The sequence below is a fragment of the Chanodichthys erythropterus genome, chromosome 20 (genome assembly GCF_024489055.1).
Source record: "Chanodichthys erythropterus isolate Z2021 chromosome 20, ASM2448905v1, whole genome shotgun sequence".
NCBI lineage: Eukaryota > Metazoa > Chordata > Actinopteri > Cypriniformes > Xenocyprididae > Chanodichthys > Chanodichthys erythropterus.
Genome location: NC_090240.1, coordinates 33,401,116 through 33,423,846, shown reverse-complemented (window position 1 = coordinate 33,423,846; position 22,731 = coordinate 33,401,116). Strand labels below are relative to the sequence as shown.

The following is a 22,731-nucleotide window of genomic DNA, read 5'->3' as shown; positions in this document are numbered from 1 at the left end:
AGAGTTCAGATGGCAGCATTCACACTTATTCAAAAGAAACGCACTCACAGAGCAATCGCACCAGAGTTTTTGTTGAGTTAGATGTAAATTTGTTATCAGACTGTAAACAGTTCTGTCACAAAAAGTTGTTGTCAAATAATTAATAAGGTCAAAGTATAATAAAAATGTTATTATCATAAGTGCTTAAAACGGCACACTATTTACTGTACCCAAAGAATTGCAATAAAAACTCAGGATGTGACTAAAAGCCTTGAGGAGAGGGTTGACTACGAATAAATTGCACTCAGTGATAGTGGTGTTTATTTGCATGAGTTATCTGCATTGTTTCAGCCAGATTTACTAAAGTAATTATGCAAACAAAGGCGAAAAATCTGTTGTGTTGGCTGAGAAAATAATGACAACGATTTAATTTAAATGTGCACAGAGCTAAACCTGCACATACAGATGAAACAAAAATACTTTTATAAATAGCTTAAATAAGCACTTATATCTCACTTAAAAAAAATTATGAATATATTTAAAATAATTAATGCAAAATATTTAATTCAATTAAATTCATGTTAATTTGTATAGGCTAGGCAAGCAAGGCACGTTTACTTGTATATCATTCACATGTCATACACAATGGTAATTCAAAGTGCTTTATATAGAAAAGGAGTTAAAATAATCATAAAATAATCGCAACGTATACACAAGAAATAAAAATATCATGCATGGGAAATAAAAATAATCATATTTAACTAAAGGCTGCCTGAATCAGTCTCTTTCTTTAACTAAGTTTGGGTCATGAACAATGGGCCTTATAGAGCTTTTCACAATATATATAGTTTCAAATGAAGTGAAATAAGGAAATAAATAATAATAGACCTTTCCAAGCAAAACATTTCACATTAAAAACATTGACACTGTGTGTAGTATGTGAATAAAATGCAGAGCTTAATAACATAACATGGCTGCTAAGTCTTTCAGAGCATTTTGTAAACAAAAGTGTACAAAAATGTAAAGGTACAATAAGCAAATTGTGAGAAACGCTGTTGAAAATTGAAAATAATACCCAAACAAACAATTTTGTGAATATTTGTTAGTTCTGTGTGTGTGCTTAAAAAATGTTTGTACATAGTCCTGACTGCATAAATAGGAGAAAAAAAAAACAACTAAGTGGATTGGACCAATCAGACTGAGCACCACAACACTCTTATAGCCAATTAGCAAAAAGGGGCGTATCAACTCACAATGGGGGAGGAAAGAGAGTAAGCAAGCCGGACATTGTAGAAAGACTGAGATTAGGCCTGAGACAATACATCAGGTCTATCGATCGATACAATAAACCTGGACCGATCCTGATATTTTTTCTCTTGAATCAATTCTGAGCTTAGTTTTAACAGCAGATGGCGCTCTAGGTTAGTTTTTAACCGCACACTCTCAAATGCTCATGAAGAAGAGTGCTGGAAAGCACTCTTATGTCCATCTAAGTCATGTAAGTGGTTAAATATACTTGCACCTCGATGCTTTTATGACAAGATTAGTAATTTGCTTCAACTTTTACGAAATTTATGAATGATAATTTTAGGTTTATTCGCTTACTGCTTAATGCCCACCTGCAGTGATGCCGCCGCAGCCACCACGTGAACTGGCCCTGGCAGCCCAGGCAGTGTGTAGCCTCTTTATCCACTAGCCACCACTGCTCCTCCGCCCTCAGCTTCTGTGCGAACTCCAGAGCATCCGATTTCTGCCACAGAGCATCCTTATCCCTGAAAGATGAGAAATGAAGAAACACTTGAATCTTTTGTGTCTCTTGGTGTCTTGAACGTCTAAAAGCATCTTTCATGGTTCAGCCATTTCAGTTCCATTTCATATCAGGAAGAAGGTTTTATCACATCTGATTATATGATTTATCCACATCACACTTTTATGGCAGCAGCACCCCTATATTTTTTCTCTTGTGTTTTCTGCTCAGCATTCTGGCTGTTTTTTTGCTTAGAGAAAGTGTAGATTAAGATCTTATGTTTGTAAGCTAATTCAAAGGACTGAATTAAACAACAATATACAGCAACAACAATCTGAAAGGCAGGTAAGAACACACTCTTGACCTGCTTTCATGTGCTTCTTTGATATAAAAACACTTCATGCTGCCATTATCAATTTTCTTTGACATCTCACTGAGAATTCAAGAAGCTTCATCTGTGAAATTGTTTTCAGTTATTTATTTATTTATTTAGTAGTTTCTCTCCCCTGAAGTGTGACCGGACCTTTATATGTGTGTGTATATATATATATATATATATATATATATATATATATATATATATATATATATATATATATATAAATATACACCCACTACCAGTCAAAGGTTTGGACACAGTAAAATTTTCTTCTGCTCAACAAGGCTGCATTTATTTAATTAAAAATACAGTAAAAACAGTAATTTTGTGAAATATTATTACAATTTAAAATAACTGTTTTTTATTTGAAAATATATTAAAATGTAATTTATTCCTGATCAAAGCTGAATTTTCAGCATCATTACTCCAGTCTTCAGTGTCACATGATCCTTCAGAAATCATTCTAATATGCTGATTTGATGATCAAGAAACATTTATTGTTTACAATTGTACAAAATATTTGTGTACAATATTTATTTTTCAGGATTCTTTGATGAATAGAAAGTTAAAAAGAACAGCTTTTATTTGAAATAGAATCTTTTGTAACATTATAAATGTCTTTACCGTCAGTTTTGATCGATTTAATGCATCCTTGCTGAAAAACAAACAAACATTTTTTTAAATTCTTAAAAAAAAAAAAAAAAAAAAAAAAATTCTTACTGACCCCAAACTTTTGAACGGTAGTGTATAATGTTACAGCTTTGTATTTCAGATAAATGCTGTTCTTTTGAACTTTCTATTCATAAAAGAATCCTGAAAAAAAAATGTTTTACAAATATTTTGTACAATTATACACAATAAATGTTTCTTGAGCATCAAATCATCATATTAGGATGATTTCTGAAAGATCATGTGACACTGAGGACTGAATAATGATGCTGAAAATTCAGCTTTGATCACAGATATAAATTACATTTTCAAATATTTTCAAATAGAAAACAGTTATTTTAAATTGTAATAATATTTCACAATATCACTGTTTTTACTGTATTTTTTATTAAATAAATGCAGCCTTGGTGAGCAGACAAAACTTCTTTTTAAAACATTAAAAATCTTACCGTGTCCAAACCTTTGACTGGTAGTGTAAAAAAAAAATATATATATATATATAATATATATATATATATATATATATATATATATATATATATATATATATATATATATATAATTTTTAAAAACATTAAAAATAATAAAAATATAATTAAAAATGCTCTAAGAATGAGCAAAGCTAGTAATGGCCTATTGACACCAAGTGTGACATAGACATAGCAAAATTAATCGCAGACCAAAAATAATAATTTTCACTTAATTTGAAACAACAAAAAACTAAAAAATTCCAAATTATTTTCATATTAAAAAAAAATATTTACAACAATTTACAAAATTTTCAAAATGACAAAGTAAAATTAGTCATCAAGCAATTTTTGAACTAAAACTATTTACACCAAGAGTGAAATGAATCATTCTGAGTGTGAACAGGTCCATAAGAATGCACTAAAAAAAACACATTCACTTATTAACAACGAAAGAGCTCAAATTTTAAAATTTGTTAGGAAAGAGAAGTTAACCCTGAAGTGCTAGACGTTATACAGACCTAATAAGTTCGATGAGCCGTTCCTCCAGGTTTAGTTTGGTTTGGCTCAGATCCTCCAGCTCAGCAGACATCCGGAGATGCTGATTCTGATTCTCCGTAAACACCTGATCCAATTTCTGCTTCAATTCTTCCCTCTCCTTCTGTACGTCACTAAGGGCCTCTTTGGTACTAAGGGAGAGAGAAAAAGCAAAATAGAATTTAATAATAATGCATAAAAATATAATAACCTAACCAATAATTACAAAAACCAAATATGTTCCAGGCTCCAAGAAATCTTTATCATGAGGATCGATTTGAAAATCCATTAGTGATGGCTTTTATACATGCAGATCCATTATCTGTGCTGCATTAATCCTTTTATGGTGTTTTTGAACACACTGCACTCACCTTGAAACACTTTCTTGCAGTTGCTGTACCTCACATTCTCTCTCACGTATCAGAGTCTCGCAATCAGTGATGTGAGAATCCTTCTCCTCAATCAGACGAGAGTATTCTGTATTCACGCCCTAAATATAATCACAAACAGCCAAATCAGTGAACACAATCTGGACACACAAACATCAAACATCCACATAAACTGACAATGTTCTGTACAGTTATTTTGTCTCATTTTGCTTTATCTTATCAACACTTACTTAAACTTACTATGGTACTATCATGGCTGTTTGGGCATAGTAGTATCAAAGTATTACTATGCCACTATACCATTTTCAAAGGGAAATAATTGTAAATATATATTTTAACTTAATGGTTGTGCAAAAAAACCCCCACAATAAATAATAATAATAATATAACAGCATAGCATAGCATTTATTGCTGCAAAAAGCTGAAAAATCAGAAGATTATTATAGAAGATAATTACAGTGGCACTTGTACTCTAATTGACAAATATCTGCAAGAAACAGTATGCATTGTTCCTAATTATAGACTTAATGAGAAGCAAATTATTCATCACTGTCTGGCAATTAACCCCAATCTCTTGTCGTCTATTTCACCGTCTCGCACAGTGTGTCTCCAATGAACGAGAACAAAAGGAGCAGCAAGAAATCAGACATTCATCACCTACTAATATCAGTGCTATCAGCCAACAGAGATGAATAATAATGATTTACATGCTGGTATGCAGAAAGTATCTGATAATCATGTAGATCATTAAAATGAAAGTATTAGAAATGATGCTGTTAGTCAATCCTCACTCAGAGTCACACCTGGCTCAAAACATTTACATACCTCTGACTCTGATAATTTGGCCTCCAGCTCAGACATCTTCTTCAACTCCATGTCTAGCTGAGTTTTCAAACCCTCAATCTCTTCATTAAGACTCTAGTTTGAAAAGTAATAATTATATAAATAAATAATAAAAAACGTATCTTAATAATAAATCAATCAATCAAGTAAATCAGATAAAACATCACTAAAGTTTAATTGAAAAACTGTCAGAATTAATGTAATTATGACTTCCTGACATGCAATGCGAGTTCACATTGCTGAACCTTTTAAATTGTTTTTATTTGTATATGCACTAGGGGTGTAATGGTATGTATTCGTCCTGAACCATACGGTCCAGACATCACGGTTTGGTGCATACAATCAGACGACGAATACAGTCAGTCACGGCCGATCCACACTCCAGTCCAGAAGTGGGTGCGCGCAGTAATACAACTCTGTTTGCTAACCGCCACAATAGGAAAAAGAGCAGAAGAAGAACAGTGCATACGCAAAACTATTGCTGCGTCCCAATTCGCCTACTTATACTACGCCCTAAAAGTATGTACTCTTTCTGTGAACAAAAAGTACTTACTTTTGAGTGTGTAGCAAAAGAGTAGACAAGCTTTGGGACATACTATCACGTCGTACAATTGCGTCTTTGCTCTCTGTCGCATCCAGTCAACTGCCCTGTTAATCATCTTACATCTTCCACATTTCATTTAGCTAATTTGGAGAGAAATACAGCACGTTGATCTGCAGTCGCGAGTCTTTCATGTGGAGAACTCTCCTCATATTAATGCATAATGATGCATTTAAAATTTAATGGCCATTCGGATCTTTATAAAAGTCCACATTGGTATTTGCAGATGAAAAATAACACGTATAACATTAAATAAATATTTTCTATCAGTCTGAACTGATTATTAGTCACTCAAACCTCTCAGCGTCGATCGCGCATATCCGCCATGTTTTGTAGTTTTTAACACTTTTTACTCGTGTTTGTAGTGCACACTTCGAAAATCTACCGGAAATAGTAGACCATCCGGGGACTTTTGGCATACTCTTTTCAACATATTATGCTTTGGGACACACTTATTTTAATCTCACATACTATTTAGGATGGATAGTACAGACATTGAGACTCAGGGTATTTTCTAAACTAAAGTTTGAGCATTTTTTCTATTGTACCGAAATCGTACCGAACCACGACCCCAAAACCAAGGTACAGAAATATAAATTCTATGTACCATTACAGCCCTAAATCATATGTTACATACTTCTATTGATATTTTGGTTGCACTTTATTTTAAGCTCTCTTTGTTATACTGTAATTATTTATTATTTATTAATAATTTATATATTTAAGTACTGATTAATATTAAAGGGTTAGTTCACCCAAAAATGAAAATAATGTCATTTATTACTCACTCTCATGCCGTTCCACACCCGTAAGACCTTAGTTAATCTTCAGAACACAAATTAAGATATTTTTGATGAAATCCGATGGCTCTGTGAGGCCTCCATAGGGAGCAATGACATTTCCTCTCTCAAGATCCATTCATGTACTAAAAACATATTTAAATCAGTTCATGTGAGTACAGTGGTTCAATATTAATATTATAAAGCGACGAGAATATTTTTGGTGCGCCAAAAAAACAATAACGACTTATTTAGTAATGGCCAATTTCAAAACACTGCTTCAGGAAGCTTCAGAGCGTAAAATGAATCAGTGTATCAAATCATGATTCAGATCGTTTGTCAAACTGCCAACGACTGAAATCATGTGACTTTGGCGCTCCGAACAGCAGATTCGATACACAGATTCATTTGTGCTCCGATGCTTCCTGAAGCAGTGTTTTGAAATCGGCCATCACTAAATAAGTCATTATTTTAAAAAAATATTCTCGTCGCTTTATAATATTAATATTGAACCACTGTACTCACATGAACCGATTTAAATATGTTTTTAGTACATTAACGGATCTTGAGAGAGGAAGTGTCATTGCTCCCTATGGTGGCCTCACAGAGCCATCGGATTTCAACTAAAATATCTTAATTTGTGCTCTGAAGATGAACGAAGGTATTAAGGGTGTGGAACGGCATGAGGGTGAGTAATAAATGACAGAATTTTCATTTTTGGGTGAACTAACCCTTTAAGTAAGTAAATGTATTTACCCTAGGGTTAGCATTAGGGTTTGGTTTGGTTTAAGATTATGTAATTATGCAGAATTTATAGTCATTACTATAGTAACTAACTACATGTGTAACAATGACACTGTAAAATGGGTTACACTTTATTTTAAGGTGTCTTTGTTACAGTGTAATTATACATTTAAGTACTGAGGAATATTAAGTAACTTACTATAGGGTTAGGATTAGGGTTTGGTTTGGTTTAGGGTTAGTTGCATGTAACTATGCATAATTTACTGTTATTACTATAGTAACTACATGTAACATTTGTAACAATGACACTAAAATAAAGTGTTACCATAAAGTGTTACCGATATTTATTTTCTATTTTTACTATTAGTAATTAACAACACAGTAAAAACTAAAAAATAATAACAACAACAACAAAAAACAGCAGATATATAATGCACATCCACAGCAAAGTCCAATACATTTGATACATTTTGGCATTACAAGCTTTGCCATGGAAACGAATTATTATAGAGAGCTTGTACAGATTATACAGAGATGTCATCTTGTAATTATTTTAATTCTACCATGACACAAACGCAGTGCAAGTTTTTGACAAGATGGATTTAAAGGAATAATGATGATTCTGAACTCATTTTACCTTTATCTGGTTCTTGAAAGTCATGTTCTCTGCGCTCATCTGAAATTTCACTGCAGCAATCTCTTCTCGTGCAGCATCCCGCTCACCCTCTGTTTTGTCCAGCAGCTCTTTTATTTCCAGCAGAGTTTCTGAAAGTTTCTCCGTCTGCTGGAGCTCTTCACGTAGACTAGAGTTTTCTTGCTGAAGAGCCACCAAGCTGGCACTGAGTCGCTCCATTTCCTTCACTCCTTGCTGTTGCACTTCTTGTATTCGAGCAGTTTCGGCAGCCGTTCTTTCCCGGGCCTCTTCCCGCTCTGCGGTGAGCTGGCAAATTGTTATTCCCAGCTCTGCCATTTCTGTGTTTACTCGGTGGAGACACTCTCTGGTCTCAGCGTTCTCCAGGACCATCCGTTCATTCTGGGCCTTGAGCTCTACCAGCTCCTCTTGGGCTGAAGTAAGATCAGCAGTTGTTTTCTTGTGTGCAGATGTCTCCTGGTTCAGTTGCGAAGTTAAGGCTTTAACACGTTCGCTGGACTGTAGGAGCTCATTCACATGCAGTCGATTCTGCTCCTCTGCCTGCTTCTTCAATTGCTCAGTCAATGTCCGCAGTTCTGCACAGGAAGCCTCAGTGACATCAAGCTTTGCTTGAGACTTGTCCTTCTCCTCCACAGCACTGTAAAGTTTAGCCCTGAGATCAAGCACATCCTCTTGAAGCCTAGAAACTTCTTTCACACTCAATCCAAGCTGATCTTCCAGAAGAGTCACTTTTGAGGCCATCTCTTGTGTTTCTTTAACCTGATATGCACTCTGCTCGAGTTGGACCTTCTCTGCAACCTGCCTCTGGTCCTCAAGACTCCTAATCATCTCTGTTTGTTTAACGAAAGCTCTTTCTGCCTTCGTCTTCTCCATTTCCAAATCCCTCTCGCGACCTTCAAGTTCTTCCACCCTTCCTTGGAGCTCCTCACAGAGCTTCTCCCGGTCCTCCAGTTGGGAATCCTTATCTTTAAGCTGTGCGGTCAGGTTTTCCTCGTTGCATTTTGCAGCTCCAAGACTCTTCTCAAGTTCAGCAATCTGGCTGTTGATGTTGCGTATCTCCTCCTGCATAGCTGTGAGAGCCGCTTTTAGAGTGACCTGAACCTCCATGAGGTCCTTGTTCTCCAGCTCCAGTTGGCGAATTGAGCTCTCGGATTCCTCTAACTGCATGTTGGCCTTATGCAGCCTCTCATCCAGACTCCTGTTCTCCTCTCTCATCCGCTGCTCTCGTTCACCCACTGTCACTTTCGCGTCATCAATTTGCGCTCGCAACTGCTTCTCTGAGGCCCTCAATCCAGCCAGCTCACTCTCCAGGGAAGATTTGTTTTCAAGCAACTCCTTCTTGGTGTCCTCATTCTTGCTCATCGTCTGGAGGAGCTTGCCGTTTTGCTCCATAAGCATGGCACAGCTATCTTTGTATTCATCAATCTTTTTAGCCTGTTCTTTAGTGCTGTTCTCCAGTTCAGACACGGTTACCATCATATTCTGTTTCTCCCTATTAAGCTTCTCCGATTCCTTCTCCAGAAACTGGACTTTCTTGGTACTGGCAAGAAGATCAGAATCTTTAGCCTTCAGTTGTGTCCGCAATCTTTGCAGTTGCCCTTCCAGACCACTCATCTTCTTCTCAAGCTCTTCTTTATCCTCTTGCATTCTTTTCCTCTCCACTTTGGCCTGCTTTTCCATAGTTTCCAGAGAGCGCTGGAGATCTTGCAGTTGCCTTTGCAGGTTGCTGGTCTCTTTCTCTCGTACTGCAAGAGCCCCTTGGAGTTTGTCCATGACGTTACGGTGCTCTTCTGCCCTGGTCTGTAGTTGTTTACCCTTCTCCATCCAAGCTGCCATTTTTACCTCAGCCTCTTTGAGTGCTTCATCCTTCATTCTGAGTTTCTCAGCTAGTTGTTCAGCCTGTCTCCTCTTCTCCTCTCCTTCTGCAAGAGCATCTATCCTCCCCTTCTCAGCTTCTTTTAATTCATTTAACAACTCGTGAATCTTCTGGGCAGAGTTGAAGTCACTGGCCGCCCTCTGGCCTTTCTCATCCAATACTCCGTCAAGCCTTGCCATCAATTCCTCATTTTTACGCTCTGCTGCTGCCAACATTTCCTGGAGGTCCTTATGAGAGGCCTCTCTGATGGTCTCACGTCCCCTCAAGACCTCCAGCTCATGGGATAGGGCCCGTTCGCTCTCAGCTAGCACCTCCAGGTTCCGCTGGAGCTCCTGATGGTTATCCTGGGCAGCTAGAGAGACATCCAGCTGCCTTTGGAGTTCCACCACAACCCCACGGAGTTCACCCGCCTCGGTGCCTAACTGATGCACCTGGTCAAGGAACTCTCTTTGCTTTAATTCAGACTGGTCCAGCTCCAGACGGAGTTCGTCTATAGCACTGATGGAAGAATCATTTAGTCCACTGGAGTTTTGCACAGACATGTCTGATAGAAGCCCAGGTCCAAAGTCTGGACTCCCAGGGAACTCATGGGCCTGCTACAAGGTTTGGGAGAAAGAGAGAAGATACACAGAGGAGAGAGATTGCTTCAAGTTGAATCAGAGCAGATTTGAGACAAACAATGCCATCTACTGGATATAAAACTGGTGCAAATCTTTGTAAGTTTAGAATGACACATGAAAAACAATAAGCATGTAATATATTTAATATTTAAACTTTTATTTTATTTAAAGCTATAGGGACCTACTACAGATGTGCTGGTACCTGTGAGTATGTGCTGGCCAGACTGTTGATGCTGGAACTACGACTCGGTGGTTTCCACATGTGACTTGGAGAGCTAGTCATTCCCAGTGTCCTCCTGTGACACATTTGTTTAATCAACTTTAAATTAACTGAAATGAACATCAATCAGCTCATTAAAATACATTCATACACATATAATTTCCAGTCAGGGCAAATAGACCATAAATACCAAATTGCAAATGGACCATAAACTAGTAGCATTATATGTATGCCAGTGTATTTGTGTTAGTCTACTATTGATGTTATATAAAAAATTGCAAAAATTACAGTGTGCTCTTACCTTGCAAATGTGGGCCATTCTGAGTCAAGGTCATGACCCCTGGATGCCACATCAAATTGAACATCATTGAGCTCATAGAGGTAATTAATGATGTCCACACTGAGATGGGGTTTGAGAAATGGACTTCGGGAACTATACCAGTCACTGCATAAGAACACCATTTCAGAAAAAAGGCTTTAGACAACCATGTCCAACTCAAGTCTAACATACTATCCATCCTAAATGGCATGAGAAATGAGAATTATGGTGTCCCAAATCATATTATATTGAAAACTGAAAGGTGCTTGGATGGTTTACTATTTAAAGTAGATTAGAAAATGCACATTCTTGTATGCATTTATAGCTAATATTACCCACAACAGATGCATAGTAGATTATGACAGTTCACTTTTTACTAGATCTTAGTACCTAACATGCAAATGCAAACAGTGTGCAGATAAGAGGTCTGTAGAAAGACACATTATGTATGTCCTAAAATTCACATATTGTCAAACTAATAAAGTATGAACTTCTGCATTACCAGCATAGTACATACTTTACATGAACAGCTGACGCAACTGGAATGCAGCCTTAATCGTAGATCCCTAAGGATGCATACATTGAAAAGCAATTGCAAATTATCTACAGGTTGTGCAAACTTTTAAGATAGCAAAAATGATATTGTACTGGTCATATCAATTCAATCACGCCATGGGCTATCGTGACATTTGCTCATCAAAAACGCTGCATTGTCTGACAATTAGTCTGTATTCAAAATAAGGAAGAAGGTCTACACATGTATAGGACACACCCATTAACCTGGAGTAAATATAATATTGTTTTCTTCAAACAGGGAAGCTAATTTTAAGAAGTAAAACTATGTGGGAAGTGCTCTCAGTATTGTTTCTACTGAATCAAGCTGTGTGATGTAAATAGTACTGTAACTAGTACATGCGGAAATTACAGTATGTATGAGTTTTCACCTTTTTTGGTTTAGATAGTGAACCTGGCATGTTTTTACATATTCATGCCTTTACACTGAAGCCTTGAACTACACTGAACTCATTTTTCCACAATCAATAAAATGCTGCATGGAAACTTCAATGTTCAATTTATCATGTACATTTTTGATATGGGTAGCTGAATTCTGGAAAATTTGGTCATTTGATGAAATTAATAAACTTCCATAGAGAATATCAATATTTAAAATGAAAATTTTAATGATATATAAAGTAACATAATTAATTTACTTTTCATTAATTAATTATAGCATACAATGTACATACACATTTATGTATTTTTATTCATTGTATGTTTATGTATTTTCATTAGTTTATAATGTTTGTTTTGTTTAAGATTGTTTTAATATATAAAACACTCTGACCAACTTTTAATGGTGCAGTATAAAATAAAGGTTATTATTAAATTATTAATTTAATTTTTATTATAATTAACATGGGAAAAAAATATTTGCACTTAATAAAATATAAATCTGTAAAATAAATAAGAAAATAAATAAGATTTATACTTTAGATTGCAACTTCTTAATTCTCTAATCCTTAGGGGGTCCCCCTAATAGTCAACTAACGATTAGTCGAATAGAAGAGACTTAGTCAACCAAAATTAGTATTAGTCAGAGAAAAAAAACCTCCATGGGAAGTGCCGAAATTATATAACCCTTCGGCTGATTTTTAAAGTGTTACATAAACAGGACAGGTGACAGGTACTGTCTACACAACATACATAGATGTAATTTGTAAAAAAAAAAAAAAAAACACTTGGAATCTTGGAAACAGCCAATTAGTTGCTTTAATATTTGAATTCAGCACATCAAAACACATAATAAATAGCACATTTTATCTCTGAAGCCTAGTGTAATTAAAAATGCCAAATATAATCTACAGGCCTATATTCATATTTTTTCATACACCTACACTGCCATTCAAAAGTTTGGGATCTGTAAGATTTTTAATGTTTAAAAAAAAAAAAAAAAAGTATCTTCTGTTCACCAAGGCTGCATTTGTTTGATTAAAAATACAAAAAAACAGTTTAAAATAACATACAATTTAAAATAACCGTTTTCTTTTTGAATATATTTTAAGTGCATGGTCTGAAGCACATGGAGCAGGTGCACTTAGGGCTTGTCCGAATCCACTTTTGCTAGTTTAAACACGGAAAAAACGGTCGGCGCTCCAGGCACATGGTCCAAAAGGGTTGTACCTAGTCTCTTAAAGAGTCATGGGTGTGTTTTGGGCATAATGTGCAATAAACCAATCAGAGTGTCATCTTCCATTCCCTTCAAAAGCCAGGTGCGGATTCGCTATTTACACAGCGGAATATACACACCCTCAACCTGACGAGTCAGTTAAAATACATGTGTGTATTGCCACGATTGGACAAATAATTAGCCAAATTCATTCGACATTACTGCAAAAATGTAATTCTGATAAATGCAATGACTATCCATTATGACATGTAGGCATTTTTATCTTTATGTACACAATAATAATCTTTTACGTTGTAATCCTTTTATTTTTAATATTTGGCATGTTTTTCACTTTGTGTGTGTAACAAGCAGAGTGTACGTGTGCGCCAATAGGCACATATTACTAACTCGCCCTTTAAATAACAAAAAACAAATACTGCGCCATTGATTTCAGACCAGGTTTATGTTGGTCAATGGTGCAGTCGTTTTCAGTTGCCTCAAAATAGCAACACGCCAACAATGTGCCTGAACACACCTTGTTTTCAGACCAGCATGCCCACGGGCGAACAGATGGGCGCGAGTGCATTTGCTATTTGAACAATGTGGCACAGGACGTGAAAATAATTGCGTCTAGCTGAAACTAGCAAAAAACACTTGCATCGCGCCTGGCATCGCATTGCGCCCGGTTGTATGATAGGGCCCTAAAAGTGTGAATACTAAATTCCATGTTTGTGAAGATGACAGGTGAGGTGACAGTGAAGTGTTACCTGGTGACCCTGTGGTTCATGAGGCACTGCTGGAGAGTGTCAGCCAGCCGCTGATGCACCAGCGAGTAACGGATAAATGCTCTGCCCTTACCCAGAGACGTCTTCAGCTGACACAGAAAAAGAACAAAGCTTTCACCATCGCTCAAGTATCAAGAGGCCCAAAAACATATTTGACACCATTAGACACTTTTATATTAGATAAACTAAACATTTTTACATTTCCTGAAGAAAATGCCCATACTAAACTCACTATTATGATGCAAGGATGTTCTGGGTGTTGCTAAGAGGTTGCTAGGATGTTTTGGGTGATTTTTGGGTGAAGGATTTTTATATACAGTAGTAATTAATGCTTTTCTATAGGCAGTATTTTCCTAACTTAAACTGATAGATGTTTGTCTTTCTGTGTAGTATAATGAAATACCTTTTAACTGCATATGCAGCCACACAGACTATAACCAGCACTCCATAAACAATAACTTGGACAATTCACCAACTTACTGTTACATCAAATTCTGCCACCGAAACTAGCCACAATACAGGAGGAAGAAACTGGTAAACAGGTCAGAGTCAAGACAATACAAATGATTCTGACATGATTCTGAGGACAATATCAGTGAGAAGTCATGTGGAAGTGGTACTTTTAAAAAGAACATGGCATTTAAATCAGCGTATCATAGGGGCAAACAAAGGAGAACCTAATCAATAGTATCAGTAAAATCTCTTATATTTCAGTGAGAAACCGGAACTATACAAAGCTGATAGGAAGGTTTGTTAAAACAAAAGGTGTGTGTCTACAGGAATGCTTTGGTAATATATGACCACTTCTACAAGACATAATAAAAAAGGCTTGGTTAACTAATAACATGGACATTTATTGCTTATATATATATATATATATATATATATCCATATGCAACCAAAACATTGCATTATAACATTAATCACTTTTTTGCAGATGATTACAATAGTCACATGGCGTGACAAATTGTTATTAACTGTTATTAACAATTGTTATTGTCTCTCAATATATATATATATATATATATATATATATATATATATATATATATATATATATATATATATATATATATATATATATATATATATATAAATATAAATATTTTATATCTGAATATAATATATTTTGTTAAATATATACATACATGTGTGTGTATTTATATATACATAATAAATATACACAGTACACACACATATTGTGTAAACACAAACTTTATTTTGGATGTGATTAATCGCGATTAATTGTTTGACAGCACTAGTATAAATATATGTGCATGTATACACACACAGACATACAGTATATTTAATATATATATGTAATAATATATATATACACACTGTTACATGTTTAGTTTCTTTGTTCATGTTTATAGTTTGTTTTGATCAGTTTTCACGTCCTTTCTGTCTTAAGTTTCTTAGTCAGCTTTCTTATCTATTAGTTCATTTCACCTCATTTGCCCGTCTGTCTGTCTCCTAGGTTACAGATTTGATTAGAGTCCTTAGTTCAGGAGTTTCTTGTTAATTAGTCTCATTAGCTCCTCAGTTTGCTGTGTATATTAGCACTTAGTTTCAGTCTGTTCTTTGTCTTGTGCTGATGTTATTTTGATGGTGTTTTTGCTGTGAAAGTCTCCTAATTATTCTCCTGTTACTAAATTAAAAGTTCTTTGCAAAGATTTCCTTTGTCGTGCGCTTCATATCAGCCACACACCGTGACACACATTATGTAAACAAACTTTTATGTCAGATTAATCACGATAAATCCATTTGAAATGCTGTGGATGTCAATATTGATATAAATCATTTAATTATTATTTAATTAGTTCGAATTATAAAAACAAAAAAAAATATAAAAATGTTTTTAGATGCAATATAGCTTATCACGCAGAGCAGTGCTACTCAGATGTTTGTTAGAGATATGCACGAGACAGATGCTTACCTCTGGAATTGATTTAACAAAGCGGATTCCATCATTTGCTCCTTTGATTTTGGCCAGGCAGTCGCTGAAATAATCCCAGTAGTCTTTTCTATACCCCAGAAATGTTGTTTTCTCCTTCTGGTCGAACTGAGAAAGATAATAATAAGATAACACTTCAGATAAATGACAGAGAAACACCTTAAAAACAGACTCAAATAAATTTAAATGGAAAATTTTCAAGTCCTTTTGGGACTGGAGTAAGGCCTTTGAGTATATCCGTATGGGCCGCTTCACAATTGGTATTAACATGTTGTGGGTGATCAGATCCCAAGAGATCGGCAGAGACAATTGCTATTTACACCTGATATTAACATGCATCACCTGTGATCACTTGTGTTTGGGTTTAATCAAAATGAGATTTTCTGATTATGTGACTAAATACAGTCTGTCACTGCATGTTGATAATGCACAAATAATAAGGCACCAACTTGCTGCCAACTTGACTTCAATCTCACTACAAAAACATAATTTCAGTGCACAGATCTGCAACCTCTGAATCTATGATTTTTGGGCCAAAGTTAAATCCACACAAAGCAGTAAAGTTTAAAACCCTTATTTTAACACAATGGTTGACTGGCGGACGAGTATGTGTTCCTTTTTTGTTGATCAGGCAAAACTTGAAATGATTTGAGATGGATGATGATACCACAGTTTTTTGCAGAGCTGATTTGACTTTGCTTCACGACTGACGAATTTTCAACATTTATTGAACTGAATTGAACTGACTCAAAGTGAATAACAACACTTTTGTCTTCTGTAGAGCTGCTTATAGCTGAACTGTAGTTATTTCATAATTGATATGAAACTTTCTTAAAGAATTAGTTCACCCAAAAATGAAAATTATCCTATAAGCTACTCACCCTCAAGCCATCCTAGGTTTAAAAGGTTATACTTTGTTTATAAACTATAATCACTGGTTTTCAGCAACGCCCGTGCTCGTTTTCACGAGAGAGTCAAGTTCTGGTGGAAGGGTGCACTCTGACCCAATGTTATAATGGGATAATTTTCTTTTTTGGGTGAACTATTTCTTTAAAGGGGTCCTTGATTATGATTTCACTTTTTTAACTTTAGTTAGTGTGTAATGTTGCTGTTTGAGCATAAAAACATCTGCAAAGTTCTGACGCTCAAAGTTCAATGCAAAGAGAGCTTTTTCTTTTACAGAAATCACTTTTTAAGGACTACAAAAAACAGCTGGTAGGGACAACAACGAGCTTCTTCCCGGGTTGGTGACATCACAAACACTAAAATTTACATAAACCCCGCCCCCGAGAACACACAACAAAAGGGGTGAGGCCATGTTGGGCTGCTTTAGAGAAGAGGAAGAGTTGTAGTAGTAGAGTGTTGTTGTCATGCCGTCATTTTACGCCGGACTGCTTCACAAACGAGGATCAATTCAACACTGGATTTGCACAAAAGATGAACATGACGGCACATGCTAGTGGATGAGTTGAATCAACTCCACAGCAACTACATAAATTTATCCACTAACCATTCAGAAACGTCCAGTTTCATTCTAAAAGTTGTAACTTCTTCCTGAGTCTCTCCATCAGTGTCGACTCCGGTTTGAACAATGTAAGGCTGAACACCAACACTGACAATCCTCATTTTGGCTGCGTGAGATTCTCCAGCTTTGTTGTTGTTGAGCCACTGAAGCGTGAGTTAAGCTCCGCCCTCTTCTGGAAAGTGGGCCTGGAGCAGCAGCTCATTTGCATTTAAAGGGACACACACAAAAACGCCGTGTTTTTGCACAAACCCAAATAGGGGCAAATTTGACTGAAAAATATCCATATTTAAAACTTTAGAAACTACAATCACTGGCTTCCAGCAACGACCGTGCCCGAATTCAATGAGAGAGTCGTGTTCCGACGGTAGGGTGAGCTCTGACCCGACGTATGACATTCATGTGGTTTGGCATTTTTCATTAAAATTTTAGTGTTTTAGTGTCAATTCTGAGATAATTTTTGGGTGACAATGCTTTGAAACACATCTATATTGTATAGACCTTGTGTAGCCCCGCCCCTTTTCAGCGTTGCGCTCGTTGTCTTTTGACTTCCGGTTTGTATTTCCACAGCGATATTACATTTATGAATGAACTGCTCATTTTAAAATCTTCCCAATCTACTGACATTTGTTAAGACATCTGCTTTAAACATAACAATGCTCATGATAACTTTCATTAACTCTACAACAAGTAAATCCACTTTACCAACTAATTATTCTTTGACAGCGATGCCATAGAAATGTACAGAGCTACCGCAAATGGAAGTTCAAAGACAATTTTATAAAGATGGCGGCGCGCTTGTTTCTCTGGTAAATAAGGTCTATAAAGCACTTTATACATAAAAGTGACTTGACTTGATCAAGAGGACGCATGAGAATTTACACAACAAATGCCATGTGGCCACATGCATTTCAGAGTCAGACTACACTGAGTGATCGCCTTGAGCCCGTTTACACTTGTTTATGTCGTCTAGATGTCTCTGACCTGAAGCAGGTACTCCAGTTTGTAGGAAAACTTGTGCAGGTTGGAGCTGTCATCTGTAATGGGCTCGCCATTCTCTTTATACTCCTTTGTGAGTTCTGATACAGCATCTATGAGAAAAGACCATCCAAAATTACATAAAGTTATTTTAAAACAATTACAGAGCAATACACTGTAACTAACAATGATCACAAACAACAAAATCCAAATTTTATAGTCATTTTAAAAAGGTTGAAGAACAGTTTTTTCGTCTTCCTTAAACCCCTTTTGGTTATTTTTACTCCACGCGCCTTTCATCCACCTCAGGAACTGAAACGGCACACATGAGGGATGAACTCTGATTCGCAGGTCTCTCTCAGTTTGCATTTCTCTTTCCCCCGTGTTGAAAGCCAGCGCCCTGCGGATCGCACATGCTCCACTGTGGACCACCGTTTACTCTCTAAACAACAGCTCTGCCTCTTTCATGAAGACAAACACACATCCGTACCGTGCAGATCTCTGATAATCCTTTGGATCTGACCCTCCCCAACTGCAGCACCAGCGGCCATGGTCTGACTAGCTTCCTGCCAACGGGGTCAAGAGGTCATCTGTAGTGTGCTGAGTAAAAGAATCACAGTGACAATGGATAACTAGCATTTGACATGCATGCTATATTTATTTATGCATGATATAGCATTAATATCAGTGCTTTTAAGTGGTGTTTGCTATGTCAAGCACCACTAGTGCTCATCCTTAGGGTTGATTGTACATTATAATGTTTTGATGAAACTCTGGATTAACATTTTAATGTATGAATGCTTTTTTTTGTTGTTTAAATAGTGCAGATTAATAATATTGGTAAGAATTATTGACGCTAATCAGGCCCAGTACAAGCTAAAACACAATAAAACAAACCCACTTTTCTAATATATATTGAGAGCTGGTTTAAAAAGTAATTCTGAGGAACAAAATAGAAAGAACAGCAATAACCAAACTTTCCAGACAGTTTTATTTATACTTAGACATCATGTGAATATATATATGATATATATACACACACACATACATACACAGACATTTTTTTACCCACATTAGTTCTTCTTTACTAGCCAAATGACATTTCTGCGTCTATTTTTTGTTTATGAGAAGTTATGACTACCCAGAATTATAAATATCAAGTTTCAAAATCATCACACAAGACATTTAACCTCTCAGAGTGGTTAAAAGACCTTCGAGAGAAACAATAACATGCATATTTCCTATGTGCGATGATACAGCAACAACACTAGAAACAGATGCTTCTGAAATGTAAACAAACATGAATGTTCGCGTTCTTCCTTTGACTTATACTGTATTGTTTGAATTCAAATGACAGCGTTTTTTGGAAAAGCGTCTTTTGTTGTTATAGAAACTAGATTTTTTTTAATAAATAACGAAAAGAAGTTTCACTGTATAAAAGTTCAGTCAAGAATTCAAAGGCGTCAACACAGCAAGTCACGCGCAGTATGATATGTCAATATTTATTCCGAATAAACACTGTTTTAGGCTGAAGTCAACATGTATGTATTACAGCTGGAAGTTTGTTAAACCTTGATGAAGATCTTGAAAGTGATAAAATAAGCTGACATACTTGGACTTTTGTGAGAATCCCGTCAAATCCACTTTTAGTTTACCATTATACATTACAACCTAGCATGCTAGTCTATTGATTGACAGAATTTTCCGCCAAGGAGGGCTGGCTTCAGAGCCGAGTTCATTTTTTATTGGACTACTGAATAAAGCCCCGCCTACAGTTTGGTTAAGCGCACAAGACGTGCCAATATAATATAATATAATATAATATAATATAATATAATATAATATAATATAATATAATATAATATAATATAATATAATATAATATAATATAATATAATATAATATAATATAATATAATATAATATAATATAATATAAAACACTATTCTTTTATTTTGTATTTTATTACTTAAATTTGATATTTCTGTGTAACAAACAAAAGCCTTGGCAAGGCCACTTTCTCTGTACACTGTACCTTATTTATTTATTTATTTTTGGAAAACAAATATTACTATTAATACTATTAAATAAATACTATTTTAGTCCTTCTTTAGTACTATTAAGTCCTTCTTACTTGCATATATGCTCATAGAATATAAACCTAACAGATCACTTAGATCATCAGGATCAAGTCACTTAGAAATACCAAGGGTTCACTTAAAGCAAGGAGAGTCTGCTTTTAGCTGTTACGCCAGCCGCAGCTGGAACCAGCTTCCAGAAGTGCTCCAACAGTAGCCACATTCAAATCCAGACTCTTTTTATCTATGCATTTGCTGATTGAGCACTGTGCTATGTCCGAAATGCTTGCACTTTATTTTATACTTATTATGTTTTTATTCTTTTAATTCTTTTTCTTGTTTTTATTTCATTTTTAATGCATTTTATATATTTTATGTATCATCTTTTTATTTCTGACTTTTAATGCATTTGGTTGAAAGAGCTGGGAGAATTAGGAAGTAAGCATTTGTTATCTCTGGATGGAGCTCTGACAGAGTTAGTCCAGGAAGATTTGTCTGTAAGGGTACTGTTTAAACACACAGCTTCCTGACAAATATAAATAGTTATCCCTCTGCGTGAGGAAGATCCATTTAGATCCACTCTGATGGACAACAAAAAAACTCCCTGAAACTTCCTAACTCTTCCATTTTTACTGTTAATTCTATTTCTTATGCATTCCATTTTTATTATTATGTTTGGTTCTTCTTTATGTAAAGCACTTGAACTACCATTGTGTATTAAATATACAAATAAAATTGCCTTGCTTTGCCTTGCCTTACTTGCCATTTCATTGTAGGCCCAAATTGTCAAGTCAAGTCAAGTGGACTTTATTTATATAGCGCTTTTTTTAATGCAGATTGTGTCAAAGCAGCTTTACAGTGATAACAGGAAAATATTTTGGCTGCAACTAAGCAAGATAAAGACAACAACAGCAAGGAATCCAAACTCCAACAGGTGACAAAATTGGAGAAAAAAACAAACAAACTTGGGAATCAGATATTGATATTGATATAATCAGGCCCAATACAAGCTAAAAACAACTTAAAACATAATATATCAAACCCACTTCTCTAGTCTATATTGAGAACTGGTTTAAACAGTAATTTGGTGAAGATTCTGAGGAACAAAATTATAAAAAATAACAGCAATAACCAAACTTTCCAGACAGTTTTATTTATTTATACTTGGATGTGTGAATATATATATGAAATATATACACACATACATACACAGACAGCCTTTTACCCACATTACTTTAAAAAAAAAAAAAACTTAGGAAACCAGGTTCAGTCAGGGGGCCAGTTCTCCTCTGGCCAACAACGAACAGTGCATGATTATGATTCAGGCAGCATTAAGGGTCATAAGTAGGGCTGGGTATCGTTCAAAAATTTTCGATACCGAGACGATACCGATACCTTGACTTCGATACCGATACCTAAACGATACCTTTTTCGATACCAATTTTATAAAATCTGTTTAAACAAGATTACATAACCTAAAAAAAAATCTTTGGTTTTATATTTAAACTTTGTTGACTTTTTTTCAGACTCAAAGACACATCTCCTGAGCCACTGCGGGGAATAAAAAAAGCACAAATTAACAAAATTTACCCAATACAATAAATCAGTGCAAAGTTTTAATAAAGTTTAGTTTTCAGTGCAAAAATTCAGTATGTGAGGCTCTTTTTAAATCACTCAGCAATTGTTCTTCTTCAAAAAATTAATTATTATTAACAAGATCAAAGCGGAAGTAAGTGACGCAAGTTCGTTGAAATAAGAGTTCTGTGTCTTTATTAAAATCAACACATTAATGATTCATCTCTCATCCACCCGCAATTAATTTGAATGTTATTTTTTTATTACTTGGCCCGACCCGAAGATTATCCGCAGTATCAGGAGGACGATACCCCTTTTTCAGCAGAATTGTTCGCGTTCTGGAGCCAGAGGCAGAGCCTGTGCTCGTGCAGGCGAACGAGCCTGTCACGAACCGGTCGCGTGTTTCCATAGACTCGAGGGAAGAACGCTGATGTAAAGCTGCTGTGTATTGTACCTGTCCATAACTAGACTACAAAAACATTGCGCGTTCCGCTGTTTCTGCAGGCAGTGCGACACTTTTGTTTTCTGTTAACAGCATCTGTAGTGAACCGGCTGCTCACATAAACAGCCGTTTCTCACCCGTCCATTCGGAGATAAACGGAAAACGAAACCGTTGATTCACTCGCCCTCTCGCACATAGGGTCTCTCTCGCGCGTATAGTTTTATATATTTAGATATAAATAATAATGTAGCGCAACGTTACTTGCTCCTCAACGAGACAGCGAAAGCATTTCTCCGCCCCTCTACTCGGCTCCATTCTGAGGTACCGAAATTTGGTACCGAATGACAAGACACTTTTCGATACTCGATAGTATCGAGGCAGTTCGATCGGTACCTAAAAAGTATCGA

General features: G+C 35.8%; 1 protein-coding gene across 8 annotated transcripts in view; it reads right to left on the bottom strand.

The window, feature by feature from the left end:
* fyco1a (FYVE and coiled-coil domain autophagy adaptor 1a) overlaps positions 1-19,910 on the bottom strand; it is a 39,900-nt gene extending 19,990 nt beyond the window's left edge. For 5 of the 8 annotated variants that reach the window (XR_010892840.1, XM_067370971.1, XM_067370968.1 and 2 more), the window contains exons 1-12: positions 19,843-19,910; positions 18,721-18,830; positions 18,237-18,343; positions 15,713-15,838; positions 13,756-13,862; positions 10,804-10,947; positions 10,485-10,578; positions 7,772-10,258; positions 4,993-5,085; positions 4,150-4,268; positions 3,763-3,930; positions 1,599-1,751 (exon numbers count right to left, since the gene is read on the bottom strand). Coding sequence is in view for 7 of the 8 variants with exons in the window: in XM_067370971.1 (XP_067227072.1) it covers positions 1,599-1,751; positions 3,763-3,930; positions 4,150-4,268; positions 4,993-5,085; positions 7,772-10,258; positions 10,485-10,578; positions 10,804-10,947; positions 13,756-13,862; positions 15,713-15,838; positions 18,237-18,343; positions 18,721-18,781 (3,659 nt within the window). In the remaining variant the exon portion in view is untranslated. Of the gene's footprint in view, positions 1-1,584; positions 1,752-3,762; positions 3,931-4,149; positions 4,269-4,992; positions 5,086-7,771; positions 10,259-10,484; positions 10,579-10,803; positions 10,948-13,755; positions 13,863-15,712; positions 15,839-17,240; positions 17,900-18,236; positions 18,344-18,720; positions 18,831-19,801 lie in introns of those variants that run through there. The other 3 variants (XM_067370974.1, XM_067370969.1, XM_067370972.1) reach the window with 3 other exon arrangements.
* Positions 19,911-22,731: the final 2,821 nt, after the last annotated feature.